Here is an 18584-nt window from a genome sequence, read left to right as displayed (position 1 = left end):
ACAATTACCCGCAAAGATCTGAGGACTTAATTTCATCAGTCAGTGAACTTGCCATGGTCACCAAATAAGATGGCCCTTCCCCCTATATAAACTCTTTGAATTGCCCTTTGAGATTTTTCCCTCCTTCAAGACCTTGCTCTTCATTTAAACATGATAAATTTCACCAGTATAAACATGTTCAAGAGAAAGACCCAGTTTGATTTTCTTCTGCCAGCCTCTTCCAAAGATAGTCCTTGAATCCCATTCTCTCATAAGAACAAGTCTTAAAAATAAACTAAGGCAGTAAGTGCTGTGTGTCCAAAGCCAAGTTGGTTTCAAAGCTGAGAATAATAAAATTCAGGGTTCCCGTTCCCTAATTCAACTTTAAGAGCAAATGTCTTTTGTTGTTAATTCTGCTTGCAACCTCTGATCCCACCATCTCCAGGACCTGATGTTTTATTAAAGCATTTCAAAGTCTGGTTCTGATTATACAAGAAAAGTTTGTGCCTGTGTTCATCAATGTCACAATTCACATGGAGATACCAGCCTATTTGCCATAATCCTCCAGAAGGTCTAAAATCAGGGTAGAGGATAAGAAGGGGTTGATGTTATCTTTCCCTGATCATCTGTTCTTGAGAAATCAAAAGTCACAAGTTCTCCTGCTGCTGCTGCTAAGTTGCGTCGGTCGTGTCTGACTCTGTGTGACCCACAGACGGCAGCCCACCAGGCTCCCCCATCCCTAGGATTCTCTAGGCAAGAACACTGGAGTGTGTTGCCATTTCCTTCTCCAATGCATGAAAGTGAAAAGTGAAAGTGAAGTCGCTCAGTCGTGTCCAACTCTTTGCGACCCCATGGACCACAGCCTACGAGGCTCCTCCGTCCTACAGTGTTTTTATGTAGCCAGCAGTTTTGTTTTCTTTAATTAGTTGTCAAGGTTTAACATACAAAATTTTCACATACAAATCCAGGCTTTTGGTTTCTCTCGAAATTCGGAAGAGCTGGCAACATTTGCCTGCTGTCCCTCATGGCTCAGTACTGGTACAGTGGACACTTATGATCCTTTTGGCTGCCAGCATCTGAACCCCTTTCCTATCATTTAGGGATGTCACCAGTTCACAAGTCTTGGTGGGAGGCAGATGTCACTTCCCACTGCTGCTGCTGCTGCTGCTGCTAAGTCACTTCAGTCATGTCCGACTCTGTGCGACCCCATAGACGGCAGCCCACCAGAATTCCCCGCCCCTAGGATTCTCCAGGCAAGAAAGAACACTGGAGTGGGTTGCCATTTCCTTCTTCAATGCATGAAAGTGAAAAGTGAAAGTGAAGTCGCTCAGTCGTGTCCAACTCTTAGCGACCCCATGGACTGCAGCCTACCAGACTCCTCTGTCCATGGATTTTCCAGGCAAGAGTACTGGAGTGGGGTGTCATTGCCTTCTCTGGCACTTCCCCACTACTCAAGCTATATACCTGGTACTCACTGGCACATGACCCAGGCCTGGCTAATTAGGCATCTCTCCCCAAAGTTTTGTTGTTGCTGTTGTTTTAAAACATTTTAGTCTGTACTAGGGTATAGCCTATTAACATTGTTGTGATAATTTCAGGTGAACAGCAAAGGGACTCAACCATGGGTCACTGGCTTTAGGAAGACTCCAGTACAGGAGAGAATTGGTGAATTCTTTCTGATATTAGAAATGGTGAAAGCAACATCCAGTGAGTAGGGGCAGTAGGGTCCAACGGTAAGCAGCAGAGTTTCCCTACTGTCTTGGCTCTGTGGAGTAATTTTGACCATGGTTCCAGTTCCATGGCCTGTCTTTGTTCCATTTTCCAAGTAGGGTTCTCCAGGATTTTACTGACTGTGAGCTATCCAATATTTCATTACTACAATCCTTTTCTGCTTATATCTTTTATCTACAAACTCTTCTCCCTTAGAGGCAGGGCATAGAGTCCACCCAAACTTTTTCCTTTATATATTAACTTTATGCTGCTTATAAGATATGTAAGCTTGGAACTTAGGTCTTCTCTCTCACTTTCTCTTTGAAGTTATAGAATTTTGTCACTGGGAGAAAAGCTAAGGATCATCTAGTGCAACAGTGAGCAAAGTAAGGAGAAAAGTTTCCCAGAGGTGCCTTCCCCACCCACTGCCATTTCCTCTTACATCTCATTGGACGGAACTGGGTCACATGTTATGCTTTAAGCCAATCAGGGAACTAGGGTCACTGTGATTGGCTTAGCCTAAGGAAGTAGTCCAATTTTGGCTGAATATTAGAACAACTGAACAGTTTTTTAAGAGGCCAGTGCCTGGTGGCACCCCCTAGGCCAAACTTAATTGATCTGATTGGATTTCTGGTATTGAAATTAAAAAAAAAAAAAAAAATCCTGTCGTGCTTCTAATATCAACCCTCTTTCTAGTTCAGTCCCCCTAACCCCATCCATTTTTCAAATGCCAATACTGAGACCCAAAGAGATACTAAGTTGCCTAAAGGACTGTATCTTCAATTAATAGCAAAAATAGATACAAGCAAGACCACACACACATTTACTAAGAAATGACATTTACTAATTGTTTTTTCAAAATATGCATGTGAGTACCCATTCCTTTTCTTAGAAAGAGAAGTCCTGAGGAGCTCAAGGACTGAGAAGCAGTAGAGTGTAAGACACTGTTTATCAAATTTGAACACATCAGAATCCTCTGGAGGGCTTGGTACAACAGGGAGCGCTGAGCCCACCCCCAGAGTATCAAATTCAGTGGTTTTGGTTGGGGAGAGGGGGTGGATAATTTGCTTTTCTAACAAGTTCCCAGGGGCTGCTACTGCTGGTCTGGCGACTACACTAGCTACTAGCAGAGTGGCTAAGCCTTTTGGCTATAGAATCACACCAAGATCCAGTTCTGCCCCTTACACCAAGTCAGAACATGGGCAAGTTACTTAACATACCAATGAAATGGGGTCAATAATAACAGAAGGCTGGCCTTATGACAACAACTAAATATGAACTTAGAATGTAAAGCAATTAGAACAGTGTCTGGCCCACAGCAACTGCCTAATGAACATTAGCTATTATCATTCATTCCTTCCTTCATCAAACAATTATAAATTGAGTCTTTCCTTTGAGACATGCACTGTTTCAGGCACCAGGAGTACAGTGGTGAGGAAAGCAAAGCCTTGCCTTTCAATGAGCTTACAATGCACTGAGGAAGAGCATGATAGATGACCTTGTAAATATACAGTATAACACAGAGGAATTTTGCATTCCAAGCAAACAATATCAGCTGTACACAGAGCTTTATGAAAACTTGGTCCAACCTTGTTCACATTTTCCAGCTCAAGGAGGCGGTGGCGTTGTTTCTAATGCAAAAACCTCTTAGCAGCATGGCTCTTACCATGGCAGCTGAATAAAGCTCAGGTTATGGCTTTTCCAGTCAGGTTCTCCAGAGAAACAGAACCAGTAGTGTGTATGTTTGTGTGTAAAATTTAAATTTACACTTATTTTTAAAGTATGTTCAAATATAATTTGGGAATTCCCTGGCAGTCCAGTGGTTAGGACCCTCAGCTTCCACTGCACAGGGTACCGGCTTGATCCCTGGTTGGAGAACTAAGATTCCACAAGCCAAGTAACGTGCCAAAAAAAAAGTTTAAAAAAATGTGATTTATATTTATATTTATACTATATATTATATTTATGTAGATTTAAAAACACTCTATTTTAAATCACTAAAATGTACTACATGAATTAAAGGGCCAAAGGAATTGAAAAGAAAGCAAAACATGCACAAAATCCTGACCCTGAGCACCTTCTAACATTTTTTACAAATTCCAAGTCCATCAAGATCAAATCTTTGATATCGAGTGCTCTCACTTCTCCCATCCTCAGAAACAAGCAAAACAATAGCTCTAAGATGTATCATGAGAGACCAGGGTAGATGATAGAAATAACTTGCCTCCTCCCCCTGAATAGATCCAAGATTGTCACTTACGCCCCAAGGATTTCTCCCAAATAATGCTGCAGGCATAAGGATAAGACAAATTTGGCAATCAACTATTCTTACTTAACTCTATGTTTACTGGGTGAGGAACTCCATCAAAGCTATTAGAATTAATCAGCCAGTTCAATGAAGCTGCAGGATATAAAATCAACATTTTATATACTAACAATGAACTATCAAAGAGAAACAGAGAATATAATCCCATTTGCAACTGCATAAAAAAATAATAGAAATGCATTTACAAGGAGATGAAAGATCAATACAGTGAACACAACACATTGAGAAAAGAAACTGAAGAAGACATATATAAGTTGAAAGATATTCTGAACTCACAAATTAGAAGAATTAATATTCTTAGAAAGTGCATACAACCCAAGGCCATCTATAGATTCAACACAAGCCCTAGCAAAATTCCAATAATATTTTCCACAAAAGTATAAAAAAAAACAGTCCTAAAATTTGTATGGAACCACAAAGGACCCTAAGAGAAGAACCAAGTTGACAGCATCACAATTCCTGATTTCAAACTTTATTACAAAGCTTCAATTATCAAAACACTATAGTACTGGCATAACAAAAAGACACACAGACCAATGGAACAGAATTGGCAGCCCAGAAAAAAACACATACATATATGATCAACTAATACTTGTCACCGTTAACTTCCCGATGTTCAAACTGGTTTTAGAAAAGGCAGAGGAACCAGAGATCAAATTGCCAACATCCGCTGCATCATCGAAAAAGCAAGAGAGTTCCAGAAAAACATCTATTTCTGTTTTATTGACTATGCCAAAGCCTCTGACTGTGTGGATCACAATAAACTGTGGAAAATTCTGAAAGAGATGGGAATACCAGACCACCTGACCTGCCTCTTGAGAAACCTGTATGCAGGTCAGGAAGCAACAGTTAGAACTGGACATGGAACAACAGACTGGTTCCAAATAGGAAAAGGAGTACGTCAAGGCTGTATATTGTCACCCTGCTTATTTAACTTATATGCAGAGTACATCATGAGAAACGCTGGACTGGAAGAAGCACAAGCTGGAATCAAGATTGCCGGGAGAAATATCAATAATCTCAGATATGCAGATGACACCACCCTTATGGCAGAGAGTGAAGAGGAACTAAAAAGCCTCTTGATGAAAGTGAAAGAGGAGAGTGAAAAAGTTGGTTTAAAGCTCAACATTCAGAAAACAAAGATCATGGCATCTGGTACCATCACTTCATGGCAAGTAGATGGGGAAACAGAGGAAACAGTGTCAGACTTTATTTTGGGGGGCTCCCAAATCACTGCAGATGGTGACTGCAGCCATGAAATTAAAAGATGCTTACTCCTTGGAAGGAAAGTTATGAGCAGCCTAGATAGCATATTCAAAAGCAGAGACATTACTTTGCCAACAAAGGTTCGTCTAGTCAAGGCTATGGTTTTTCCAGTGGTCATGTATGGATGTGAGAGTTGGACTGTGAAGAAGGCTGAGCACCGAAGAATTGATGCTTTTGAACTGTGGTGTTGGAGAAGACTCTTGAGAATTCCTTGGACTGCAAGGAGATCCAACCAGTCCATTCTGAAGGAGATCAGCCCTGGGATTTCTTTGGAAGGAATGATGCTAAAAGCTGAAACTCCAGTACTTTAGCCACCTCATGTGAAGAGTTGACTCATTGGAAAAAGACTCTGATGCTGGGAGGGATTGGGGGCAGGAGGAGAAGGGGACGACAGAGGATGAGATGGTTGGATGGCATCACTGACTCGATGGACGTGAGTCTTGGTGAACTCTGGGAGTTGGTGATGGACAGGGCGGCCTGGCGTGCTGCGAGTCATGGGGTTGCAAAGAGTCGGACACGACTGAGCGACTGAACTGAACAGTAGCTACTTCTAAATCAGAACACTTGTAATCCTGGGTCAGCCTCATCTCCTCTCAGGATTGTTGTCTTTCTCAGCATGGCAAAAAAAACCCCCAAAACCAAAAAAACAAACCAACAAACAAAAAACAGGGACTTCTCTGGTGATCCAGTAGCTAAGAATCCGAGCTCCCAAAGCAGGGGCCTGGCTTCCATTCCTGGTCAGGAAACTAAATTCCACATGCCACAATGAAGAGACCGCATGCTCTAACAATGATCCAACAGGCGGCAATGAAAATCTCGTGTGATACTGCGTGCCACAACGAAAACCCAGCGCAGCCAAAACAACAGCCAAAGTTTATTACAGATATAATACACACTTATTGCTGGGAACTACAGACCAGCAAAATAGAAAACAGAAGTGGTTCATAATTCCCTGCTAACTGCTAAGTCACTTCAGTCGTGTCCGACCCCTAGCGACCCCATGGACTGCACCCTACCAGGCTCCTCCGTCCATGGGATTTTCCAGGCAACAGTACTGGAATGGGGTGCCATTGCCTTCTCCGTCATAATCCCCTTACCTCAGAAAAACAATACTAACATTTTGATACCAATTCTCCTCAGCAGCTTCCTGTCAGAGGGACCCTGTCCTCTTCGCTTACTAACTAGCCCTGTCCAGTTACACATATTAACCTGGCGGGAAGTTACTTATTATTTATTTTTTCTCTCTGGAGTTGTTTCTGGAGGTCGGTTCTGTAAATTTTGTTGGGTGAGGGGCATAGATTTGAGAGACGGACTGAAGTTGGAGTTGTGCTTGGAGTTGTTTTTCAATGTGAAGTGCTCACCTCCTAGCTTTGGGGGCAAAAAGTATTTCAAGCCTTGTTTCTTATGGCATCTGTATTCAAGAACTGGTCGTGTCATTTGGGGTTGTTTTACCTCAGAATTTTTTAGCGCTGGCCACTTTTCGTTCCTTTGAACGGTAACAGCTAGAACTCTGGTGACGACTGGAATTGGCTTTGGCCGTGAGACTTTAATTTGTAATGACGACTGGTGGCTGTAGGGGGTGGCCGTGCCTCTCCGGCGCGCGCTCCCTCTGGGTTCAGGACTCTGGTCCACATTGGAGAGGGCAGCTCCAACTAGAGAAGGGCGGAGTTGGCGCGAGGCGTCGGCCCGGGCCTGCCGGCAACCTGGCAACAGGGGCCTTAGCAACGGGGAGGGGGCGGGACCTAGGGAGGAAGTCCGATTGCCGCTAAATCTCGCGAGAGTTGCGTTTGCGCGCGAACTCTAAGAGCGAGGGTCCCGGGGTCTGGTTGCGGCTGTTGGCGAGGTTCGGGCCTCTGGGAAACGCGACAAGCCCACCGGCCACCATCATCACTCCGTTATGGAGACCTCAGCGCACAAGCAGCAGCAGCCTGAGGCGGCCAAGATCAGAAACCTGCCCTGGTAGGAGGGGGCCTGGCTGCTGCGGGGAAGGGGATCGGCCGCGCGCGGAGGCGGTGGCCCGAGTGAACAAGTGGCCAGTCCCCAGTCCGACCTCGCCCCGCCGTCCCCAGACTTGAGGCCGGGGTGGAACCACATAAGTTCACCTCCCCTCAACTCCCCAGTCCTGCTCCATTCTATTTATAACTAGCTAGGTCTCCCTTCACCCATAACCCTGGGCCCCCTTTCCTGTTGCGGAAGAGGAAAACGGCTTCCCCACTTGGGTGGCAACACAGGGGTTCGATCCCATGTCTTCTGACATTGCCTTGGCCTCTGTGGCAGAATATTCTCTCTTGCCAAAATAGTCTCTTCTCTCGGTGCGATTACCGGTCACATTCTAAGCTAGAATAATGATGATGATGATGATAACAGCACTTCCTAGTTAACTTTCATTTCAGTGATTTCGTTACACGCACCCTATTAGATGTTGGAATTTTGCAAAGACCCTAGGAAGAAGGCACTGTTATTCCAGCTTTACCAAAAGGCTAAATGACTTGCTTAAGGTCTAGAGTTGGAAAATAGGTTTGGATTTGAACCCAGGTGGTCCAGATTCAGAGCTTGCACTCTTAGCCAGCCTGCTTCCACAACTGTGTCTCAGTGTTGTTTTAAAGACTGATGGGATTTGGCTTGATTTTGAAAAACTCTTGTTTCTTTTCAAAAGTTTTCAAGATAATGAGTTCGGTTTGTTATTACTATAGTAAAAATACATAACATGAAATTTACAGTTGTAGCGATTTTAAAGTGTACAGTTCTGTGGTGTTAAGTGCATTCAGACAGTTCTGTGGTGTTAAGTGCATTCAGAATGTTGTGTGATCATCCACTATCTAGTTGCAAAATTTTTCATATACCTCAAATGGAAACAATATACCTGTTGGCAGTCACTCCCCATTCCCCTCTCCTTCAGCTCCTGGCAACCACTAATCTACTTTCTGTCTCTGTGAATTTGCCTATTCTGGATATTTCATGTAACTTGAATCATACAATATGTAGTCTTTTGTGACTGGCTTCTTAGATCAGCAATTCATGTCCTTTTATTGCCAAGAACATTCCACTGTATGGCTATATCACCATTTATTGATCCATTCATCTGTTAATTTATATTTGGATACAGGTTCAATTTTGGATTAACTTTAGGTGCCCATCCAGGTTGAGATTATAGGCAGATAGCTGGAAAGGTGAAATGAGAGCAGTTTTTCAGCATTATTGACATTTTTAACCAGATATTGGAGGGGGGAGCATGGCCACAGGGATTAGCCTTTGCATTTCATAATGTTTAATAACTTCCCTGATGACTATCCACTAGATGCCAATAGCACCTTCCACCCAGTTTTGACGGGAAAAGTCTGTAGATACTATCAAGAGTTCACTGGAGGACAAAATTGCCCCGATTGAGAACCACTGGGTTACAGGTTTTTGTAGCTCTCTCTTCTTTTAGGTAGGATACGTATGAAAGGATTCTTTTGCACATAACAAAATATTCTTGCCTTTATATATGTCGTAATGCATGCTACATTGTATTTTAGGGTTGAAAAATATCGGCCACAGACACTGGATGATCTCATTTCTCATCAGGACATCTTGAGTACTAGTAAGTATCCATGTGTCAGTGGCTGGTATCCTAGTTGAAGGACCTGGATATATTTCTTAGGGATGTTGTCTCTGCTGTAATAACTTTAAAGAATCTGATTAAGCTCTTTGGGATGTGGCTTTGACAGCTGCATCCTTCAGATTTTTCATTCCTGCCTGAGCCCTGGATTTGAACATAGAGTTGAAGTAGATTCAGTCCAACTCTGGCCCGCAGTGAATGAGGCGACTCTAAGACTGATAGCATCTCTCTTTTTCCCCCCATCTTCAGTTCAGAAGTTTATCAGTGAGGACCGCCTGCCGCACCTCCTTCTGTATGGTCCTCCAGGGACAGGAAAGACATCCACCATCCTGGCCTGTGCTAAACAGCTGTACAAAGATAAGGAATTTGGCTCCATGGTCTTGGAGGTAAATGAGAGGATTACCCTTAACTTTCAAAGAACTCTGGTCTCTTATTTTTAGTTCTGCTAGTTTTGTTTTCCAAGTTAGTTGCCGTGCTGGTGGTTGGGAAAGAAGCAGATGTACAATATTTCAATTCACTTTTCCTATAATTGACATTTTTGCCTGGAGATTTTTGGTGTAGCTAGAGGGCAGTGGTAGGGCCAGGTGTTTTTGTTTGCTGTTGCCAGCTTTTACTCAAAACACTCAGGGGTCACTTGGTTGCTAGCTGTCTCCCATGTGCCCTTCTGCATGTTGCTCCACACTGTTCTTGTCCCAGAAGACTGGGCTGTGTTGCCAACAAGCTCTCTTGCCCTCTGGCTCCTATTGGGTTTGGCCCGTAGGGGCCCTGGCAGGAGTTGGGGGAAAAATGATGCCTGGTCCAGCCCCGGGTCACCACATTACACAGATGGACAATGTCCCCTCCCACAGGGCACAGCACCCAGCATTTCCCCAGGAGCCAGCACCACTCCCCCAACAACCCCTTAAGACTTGGGAGTGGTAATGGGCCCCAGTAGCCCGTAAGGTATTGCATAGCTCTTGTGGTTTCTCCCACACCTCATAAGCACCTTTTAAAATCTCTCTTCATTTAGTTCTCTTCAAATTACTGAATTTGAGTGTGCTGTCTGTTTACTGCTGGGACACAACTGATCCACTTAGATTATGAAATTCTAAATGTTGTCTATTGTTAAGAAAAAAAATGGTTTAACTTACTTTTTTTGTTATAGATCTTAGAATCTTGCTGCTACCAAGATTCTTAATTGTTCTTACTTCAGTTTATTAAAAACTTGTTAACTTCTGGGTTGCTCTGGGTTGTGGTAGCTAAAATTAGTATCATTCTGCTCCTGCCTGGGGTGCTATTCACTGTGACCAGACCAATTAATTATTCCTCCAAAGCATGTCAGTGATTGTCCTCAAAAGGGAGAAGAAAGATAGTCATTGGCCTTTCAGAATATAGTGGAATGATCTAGTGAGCTGTGAGTTTTAAATATAATTGCAATCTTTTTTTTAATGATCATCTCTTTATCTGTCCTTAGACCTAGAGACCTAGCTTGCTGAGCAGGACTGATAAAAAGATACATTAATTCATAGCACACTAATACGTTTTCTATTTATTCTGGCTTCTTTCATGTTTAGCTGAATGCTTCAGATGACCGAGGAATAGATATCGTTCGGGGACCAATCCTGAGCTTTGCTAGCACAAGGACAATATTTAAGTAAGAATTCTTTGCATGATTTCTCTCCCTAAAGATTTTGATCAGTGAGTTGAGTTTTTTAAATCCTCTCCTTTGCCAGTTTATAAAAGTGTAAGAAAAAGAGCGGGGAAGGCTTTGTCAAAAGCAGCCATGAGAAAGACATAAAGTATAGGAATGGTGGTAAGAAATACTAAAATGAAAATATTATCTAAATCTATTTGCAAGTACCCTGGGGAAGCATTAGTTCCATTTTATTGGTTAACAGAGAACTGATTACATCATAAGACTGGGTGAGCTAGTTTGAATTTAAACAAAAATGAATTGAGATCAGGGTGGATAACTAGGATGGTGGTGAAAAAAGAGAGGAAAAGACAGGCAGAAGTAAAGGTGGTAGGGAAAAGGCAGCACTAGGATAATAGGATTCTGGGAGGAAGAAAGATGAAGGTGCCAGAGGACAGAACCTGACACAGAGGTTAGACCTCTGTTCCCTTTAAGAGTTGAAGGAGCAGTGGGGTATTTGCTCTGTGTTACCACAAATGTCTGCTTTGGTCAGAGTTCTAGGAGAAATGAACTTTGTGAGCCGGGGCCCAGTGGCACAAATGTGAAGGTGTAGGTTTGGGCCTGGAAGTCACAGTGAGATTGAAGCAGCTTTTAGAAAGTACCACTTGTCTTCCCAGGAAAGGCTTTAAACTGGTGATCTTGGATGAGGCTGATGCCATGACTCAGGATGCCCAGAACGCCCTGAGGAGAGGTAAGGAGTATGGCCATGTACAGTGGTTGGTGAGGACAGCTCTAGAGGAGAATTAGCATCTTTGGACATGAGATAGGACATGGGTTCTTTTCAGTTTTCATTCATCTTCTGACCCAAAGAAATTTCTGTATGCCTTTCACTGCATATCCCATCTGACGATCTAGACAAAAATCTCTGCACTGGGGTATTACCTCTTTTAGTAATTTAAAGACATAAACCTTTTGGGGACTCTTAGGTAATGACCAGACACTGGTGTTTTATCCTCCTTTTCCCTTGGGTTCAGTTTCAGAGTTGGGAATTTGTACTGATGGATGGGGGCAGGTAGGAAGTTGTTCATTTCTAAACTGCTAGATAGGCCTTTCTGCTATTGGTACCCTTAGATACAAAGGAGCCAGGAAAATAATACTAGAAATTTAGTTGCATCAGTCATGTCAGAAAGCTGACATGCTTTCACTTCTTGCCAGAAGAATGATTTGGCCAGGAAGGGAGAGTATGCTGTAATTTGTCAGTCTTAAGGGGCCCAGTGCAGTTAGTTTCTTTGCAAGGACATTCTTAATCTCTCATTAAGATTCTGCAGTGAACAGCTAAGAGAGAAGAGAATCTTTAAGAATTTTAGGGAGGAGTAGATTGCAGCCCATGTTTAAGGAGGAGGAGAACAGAATATCTTTTGGTCCTAAAGGCGTTGGCAGCCTTTCTGCAGCATCTTGTTCTGTTGAGTCAGTCTGGGCAGATCCCAGCGTGAGAATGTTGGTACAGAATGAAACTGATGTCTTAGGCATCTCTGAATTCAGCTTAATGCTCTCGAGAATGCTTTAAGAGTTTGAGACAAAGTCCACTGGAAAGTCTTCAAAAAGCCATTCTCCTCCCCTGCCCAGTAAAAGTTGGGGCATCATCCATCTGCCAAGTAGAATTTTATGCAAAAGGGAAGGAATACTGGATTTCACATCTTAATGGAGTAGAATGGCAAGAGTGCCAGAATCATGGCCACTCGTGGAAAAGGAAGCTTTTTGTTCCGTCCTGTTCATCAGCTTGGGAAAGAATGGCTGGTCTCCAGGGACATCCTCTATCACTACCATAGCATCTCCACTTGTCTGCATTCTTGTTTTCTGTACCTTTCACATGACCCTAGAAAAGTGCAGGGTTTCTGGGTCCCTTGAAGAATCAGAATGGAAATGAGGTGGTTTTCTTTTCTCTTGCCAGTGATTGAGAAGTTTACTGAAAATACCAGATTTTGCCTCATATGTAACTATCTGTCAAAGATCATCCCTGCCTTGCAGTCCCGGTGTACAAGATTCCGATTCGGACCACTGACTCCCGAACTCATGGTTCCCCGCCTGGAACACGTCGTAGAAGAAGAGAAGTAAGTATGTTGAAAAGCAGGGAAGGAGGTGGGCCTTGGGAGACTGGGTGTTGGGTAAGGCGACTGGCTGGTATGTTTCAAGGTGATACCGTTTGTAGACAATTCAGGAAACCTGGCACAGGTTAAGCCTCCCTGTCTGTTAGCTGCCCTGGCATCTCACAGACATTCTTCATGAAAGTCATTTGGTTCTTCACTGGATTCCATCCTTCTCCCCTGGAAGCTGTCCCACCTTCTTCCTGCTCTTCTTTTGTTGTTGGGAACTGCACATTGCCAAGTCTCTTCTGCTAAGATGCCACTAGCCTTTCTTGACTAGAAGGGAGGGTCCTGAGTCATCACATTCTGTGTAATCAGATGCCAAGCAAGTAACCAGCCCGAGCCGCTGCTGTTGTTAACAGGTGCCTTGGCTCTGCAATTGCAGATCTCATCAGGACCCTATCCTCCCAGAGAACAGATTTCAAAGCTACCTGCGCAACAGAGCAACACTTGATCCCAGTAAGAGTCCTTCTAGACTTGAACTGGACTGTGACTCAACATGAGGCCAATGTCCCCAAAAGCCAGTGAATTCTGGAGTCTGTAGATCAGGAGAGTATTGTTAACTCCATCCTTCCCTTTTCTTTCTTTCATTGTTTAAATGCCTCGATCATCCCAGGCCATCTTGTTCTCTCCATAAGCACTTGTGCTCTCAGGACCTCTGAATCCCTTCTGCCTGTTTCCTTTCAGAGTTGATATAAGTGAAGATGGGATGAAAGCGCTCATAACTCTTTCCAGTGGAGACATGCGAAGGGCTCTGAACATCTTACAGGTATGGCACCACTCCAAGCAGATCTCTAGTTGCTTTGGAATAGTTTTCCAAGAAAGACATGAGTAACAGTACAACAGAACTGGTAAAAACTTGATCTTGTTATATATTAAAGATGTACCCCCACCCTTGTGTTTCGATTAACTGAAAGAATAATTTGTTGCAAACAAGGGAGAGATAGGGAAGGACTCTGCAGCAGTAACATAGCTGACTGGCAGCGGCATCCTCCAGACATGGCCAGATCTTAGCAGTGTAAGAAGTACAGGGTTCGGCCTGTCGGGTACCTCCCCACCCCCACATTGCTGCCTCCGCAATTGCCTCCTGATCCGCCTGCAGCAGCCATGGTGATTCTCCCCCTCTGACTGCACAGAGCACCAACATGGCCTTTGGGAAGGTCACAGAGGAGACTGTCTACACCTGCACAGGGCACCCGCTCAAGTCAGACATCGCCAACATTCTGGACTGGATGTTGAATCAAGACTTCACCACGGCCTACAGGAATATCCTTTCTCTTGCCCTACAGTCGGTGCATTAAGTGTCCAGGGTCTGAACATGGAACTCTTTTCAGCTCATGATGGAACACGATGTCTGTGGGTGGAATGAGTGCTTGTCTTTAATGTCACAGAGTTCTTCCTGAAGGGCCCTGACCTGGGTGTGGCTTGCAGCCGCTCCACTCACAGATGGGAGGGAAGCACTTAGACCTTGGGTAGAAGATGCAGTCATTTTCAAGATGTCACTGTTACTCTTGTTTTCCTGTAAAATTAAGAGCTAGGTGTAGTGATGTAAAGCCTTTTGGGGAATGCATTTGGTTCTATTCTCTACTAGACAGATACAACTGTTATCTTTCAGAAAACTCTTATTGGATGGAGATGAAAACAGAAAAATAAGAATTTGGGTCCAACATATGCCACTTCAGATGGAAAGCAACAGCTGTGTTGGGGTGAAAAGCCCTGCTTTCAAAAGTCACTCTCTACAGTGTTTGTCCTGGAACTTGGTCCCTTTGCCTTAACTGTTCCTCTCTAGATATCATGGAGTTAAAAACTCTGAAGGGGTTGGCGTTACACGACATCCTGACAGAGATACACCTGTTCGTGCACAGAGGTAACTCATGTTCCTCCCCGGTTCAGAAGCTGTGTATAAAGCAGCATTCTTTGAGGTTGGGGGTGATTGGAGAGGGAACCTGAAGCTCCACTGTCCACTTTGGAAACAAAGAAACAGGAATGAAGAGGTGTAAACCTGGTCCCTCATTTTTTGTTTTATCTTGCTATTTAAAACCTTGTTCTAAAAATACTCTTGACCTCTAGAATGCTGGGGGGAAAGAAGAAAAGAAATTTCTCAAAGGCTAACTTATGTCCTCCAAGGGTTCATATTTTAAAGCAAAAAGTAGGATATTGTAATTCGTATTTCTAAAAGGGTATTTTCCCCAAAAGGAGAGAGGGAGAAGGAAGATCTAGCTTCACATCAGCCAGAGTGGTCTCACCTAAACCATTTTAAGTTCCCCACTTGGTTGTATGTTATGTACAGAGAACTGCTTCTCGACCCTGGCCCATATACAACCCACCCCAGGCCAATCCAGTTAGCCCTTTGAGGGAGGACCAGACACTTGTGTCTTCCAAGCTCTGAGTGGTCTGCTGTTCAGCCTCATGGAGAAGCTCCTCCCTGACCCGCAGTCACCTGCGGACCGTCTGGTCCATGAACACTGGTTCTGCCAGTTCCTTTCTAAGCCGCTGGCTGGTGTGAAATTCTGCCCAAGAACATGGTTGGCTCAGGCCCAGCTCTGCACTTTGTGGACACTGAGAATGAATCGACCTTTAAAAATCAATCGTTTTTAAAACTGGGATAGCAAGTGAGAACTCAGCTTTGACGGTAACTTAGAGTGACCCAGCAGAGAAGGCAGTGGCACCCCACTCCAGTACTCTTGCCTGGAAAATCCCATGGGTGGAGGAGCCTGGTAGGCTGCAGTCCATGGGGTCGCTAAGAGTCGGATACGACTGAGCGACTTCACTTTCACTTTTCACTTTCCTGCACTGGAGAAGGAAATGGCAACCCACTCCAGTGTTCTTGCCTGGAGAATCCCAGGGACAGGGGAGCTTGGTGGGCTGCCGTCTGTGGGGTCGCACAGAGTCGGACACGACTGAAGTGACTTAGCAGCAGCAGCAGTAGAGTGACCCAGTGGCTGACAGCATTATGGACGGCTCTTCCACCTTCTCATGATCACTCTGGAACCTGCTCATTTTTTTAGCTGCCCTACAGACTCAAAAAGAATAAAAACTTTGAAAACCTACACACTGTACTTCTAGAAGCATGGTGTCTCAAGATCTGTAGCTTCAAGAGATTAGTCTTATCTGATGTGGAAACTCATACTTGTCCTCTGTGATGTTTTTAACAGTAAATGACAGACCCCACTCATTTGATTTTTCTCCCAGTTGACTTTCCATCTTCAGTTCGAATACATTTATTGACCAAAATGGCAGACATTGAGTGAGTATTTATTTTCCGGTTTTGTTTTCCTGCTTTCCCTTTGTTCTTTGTTTCTACTTGTTTAGGATCAACGGTTTGGTCTAAATCATTCATACTTGGTGGAGTCTAGTTTTGGGTGGGATTACTGAACCAAGCGGGGGGAAGGGTATGAGCTGCTTTTTTAAAGCACAGGGGTTAAGCAAGGACAGGTACAGCTCAGTTACATATTTGAGATAAAGGCCTCTCCTTCAGCCTCAGAGGCTGGGTCCACCCTTGTTCTCCACGTGCTCTTGTTATTTGGGAGGTCTGCTTTAGTTCAAACATCTAGGTTGTTTGGGGACAGCCAGCTATCCAGCTGTTATTAAGGCATTTTGGCATATGAAAGCATATTGCAGGGAAAGTAAACATAAACTCAATTTTCTACTTTGGCTGCTTCAGTAAACACAGTTATTAGCCCCCAGTGAAGCTGGCAGCTCTCATCTGAGTAGACAAAAAGCACTGGGTTCAAAATAGACATCCACCTCAGCCAGCTCCAATTCACCATCACTGGTATTCACACGTACCAATTAGGTCACTTCTTACTGCTATACTGTGAATTGCAGTTTTACTTTCAGTAGCTGGGCACTTGAAAAGGTTGCAAGATAAATACCAGTGTCTTGCTTTATTGACTAGACCACAGAACCACAGATATGGCAAACCAAACTTCCCAGTGAATTAGGAGAAAGGAAACTTAATTAAAATCCTTCTCAATGCATTTTGTAGGTGAAGAAATAATCCCTAGTCACACGCATTTTGCATATTCACATAGAGCTTCAACAAAGTTAAGTTCAGATCACTGCTACTGGTAACAATTTTTTAAAAAATTTTTACTTTGAATCAGATTTATGAATATTTGAGGCAGCAAAGAAAATGTCAGGGAACACAAAAGATTGCTGCCTGGGATGAATTTCCATTCCCTCCTTCCAGTCCTGCAGCCGACTGTAGGTCTGATTGCTGTTGTTCTGTGGTCGAAAGGCAGCTGCCGTGCTATTCTCTCTCCTTACTTCGGTTTGCTTTCTTTTAGGTACAGACTTGCTGTTGGCACCAGTGAGAAGATTCAGCTGAGTTCCCTCATTGCCGCTTTTCAAGTCACCAGAGACCTGATTGTCACTGAGGCCTAGATGCCGGGGACCACACGCTGCCAACTAACTCTCAGGCCCAGAAGTGACAAGAGAGCAGGGGACACAAGTGAACAGCTGCCTGGGCTGGCTGTTTACACAGTCACCCCCACCTGTGTAAAATTGTTCCAGGCATGGATGGGCAGACATTTAAATACTGTTTGTGGCTGTTTGGAGCAGGGCTGTACAAAGCAGTTTTAAAGTCCAGCTCTCTTATTGCACTATGCGTGTGTGTCTTACAAGGGAACAAAGCAAAACCCATTTTTAGCCTTAAGGCTTTTACCCTTCAGTTGCTTGGATGATAGGAAACTGGCGTACCCTATTTGGAACATCAGGCTTTCAAATCTAATACGGCCCAAGTATCTTCCAACACAAGGTAAAAAGAACATCACCAAAGTCACGTTTGTAAATCTAATCTGTGCTATACTTTAAATAGGTGTTAATGGGTTTCTGGCCCAAGCCATTATGCTTTTATAAAATGAACTCAATTTTCTTCCTTTAAAACCTGGCCTTTTTATTTTTGCTCTTGAAGTAGAATAATTGCTTGCCAGTTCCTAATTGTAGTGTGGACAGGAGAGAAAACGTTTGAAGTGATGCCACTGGGGCCAGAGATCATCCAACACTGACTTGTTTAACCCAGGGCACATGAGATGAAGCCTGACTAAGCCTGCCAGTGCTGAAAGGATTGGAACTCTTCGTATTTAAATAGAAGACAGTTTATCTGCAAGCATTTGTGCTGCATCTGTGACAGGGTTCTGCACAGTAAAAATAAAGCAGCTTACTTACTGTTTAAGTGACTCCTCTTTCCTTAGCCGGCTACACAGAGGCTGACTTGTTCGACTTGCATTTATATGAAAAAGCCGCCTCCGACCCTGATTATCACAGAATTAACTTTCTCTGGAGGCTGTTCTTTATAAAGGTGTCTAATTCTTATACTGTCAAAAGGGAGAAGTTGGTTACACCCATCACTCAGGTGGGCCTTGTCTGAAGCTAATGGCCTGGGGGTGGGGGTGGGGGATTGTCTCAAGGTAGCTGCCCAGGGCCTCTCAGACTACACCGTATATGATATTTCAAGATGAACACGAAATCTAAATGCTGCCCGATCTAGTCCCACTTGTTTTAAAAGGTGATTTTTTTTTTTTCTTAATGGAAAAAATGAAACGGTGAGCCAAAAGCTTTCTACCTTTTTTCCTTCAATGAAAGCCTCTCATCCTGAAAACAAAAGTTTTTCTTTTAGCAACAAAGGCAGCAGAGGAGAGGCTCCTCTACCTTTTCAACACGCTTTTTCATAATACACAGGCCTCTACAAAGCACCTAGTAAGAAAGCCAAAGGATAAGATGTTGCATTTCTTTTAAAATAATTTAAAATATATTAAATTTTCCAAAGGCAGATTTTGTTTGAATGAGGTGTCTTGATTAGATAACTATACACCACTGAAGGAGAACAGTACTTTTAAGGAGCTAGTTGTGTTTAGGGGCAGAGTTGAGACTGGCTGATGAGTCCAATGAGTTGAAGCAGTCAAGTCAGATCTCGTACAGAAGAAAATCAGCTGAAATGATGAC

The 18584-nt window shown here is 43.6% G+C and overlaps 2 protein-coding genes across 3 annotated transcripts in view; one reads left to right on the top strand and one right to left on the bottom strand.

Annotated features, from left to right (window-relative positions):
* Positions 1 to 6956, bottom strand: part of KSR2 (kinase suppressor of ras 2) — a 485310-nt gene extending 478354 nt beyond the window's left edge. The window contains exon 1 of the mRNA XM_070769588.1: positions 6734 to 6956. The gene's annotated coding sequence lies outside the window, so the exon portion shown is untranslated. The remainder of the gene's footprint in view (positions 1 to 6733) is intronic.
* A 104-nt stretch (positions 6957 to 7060) lies between these two features.
* Positions 7061 to 17814, top strand: RFC5 (replication factor C subunit 5). Of its 2 annotated transcripts, XM_070769593.1 has the most exons (11): positions 7061 to 7240; positions 8800 to 8864; positions 9132 to 9268; positions 10436 to 10515; positions 11172 to 11245; positions 12446 to 12605; positions 13326 to 13407; positions 13775 to 13909; positions 14433 to 14505; positions 15831 to 15885; positions 16928 to 17814. In XM_070769593.1, exons 1-11 carry the CDS (start codon positions 7179 to 7181, stop codon positions 17022 to 17024), a joined length of 1020 nt encoding a protein of 339 aa, XP_070625694.1. In that variant the 5' UTR covers positions 7061 to 7178; the 3' UTR covers positions 17025 to 17814. The 2 variants fall into 2 exon arrangements, with proteins under 2 accessions (XP_070625694.1, XP_070625695.1); XM_070769594.1 differs by lacking the exon at positions 15831 to 15885.
* The last annotated feature ends 770 nt before the right edge of the window (positions 17815 to 18584 follow it).

The sequence above is a fragment of the Bos indicus genome, chromosome 17 (assembly GCF_029378745.1).
Source record: "Bos indicus isolate NIAB-ARS_2022 breed Sahiwal x Tharparkar chromosome 17, NIAB-ARS_B.indTharparkar_mat_pri_1.0, whole genome shotgun sequence".
In the NCBI taxonomy this organism is placed as follows: domain Eukaryota; kingdom Metazoa; phylum Chordata; class Mammalia; order Artiodactyla; family Bovidae; genus Bos; species Bos indicus.
This window is presented reverse-complemented; position numbering and strand designations above follow the sequence as displayed.

What these genes read in the sequence shown, in the direction of transcription:
- RFC5 (XM_070769593.1), top strand. Translation starts at nt 7,179, where the DNA reads ATGGAGACCTCAGCGCACAAGCAGCAGCAGCCTGAGGCGGCCAAGATC. An exon ending in TCAGGACATCTTGAGTACTA is followed by an intron (nt 8,865 to 9,131) that starts GTAAGTATCCAT and finishes CCCCATCTTCAG; the next exon opens with TTCAGAAGTTTATCAGTGAG. An exon ending in TTGGCTCCATGGTCTTGGAG is followed by an intron (nt 9,269 to 10,435) that starts GTAAATGAGAGG and finishes TTTCATGTTTAG; the next exon opens with CTGAATGCTTCAGATGACCG.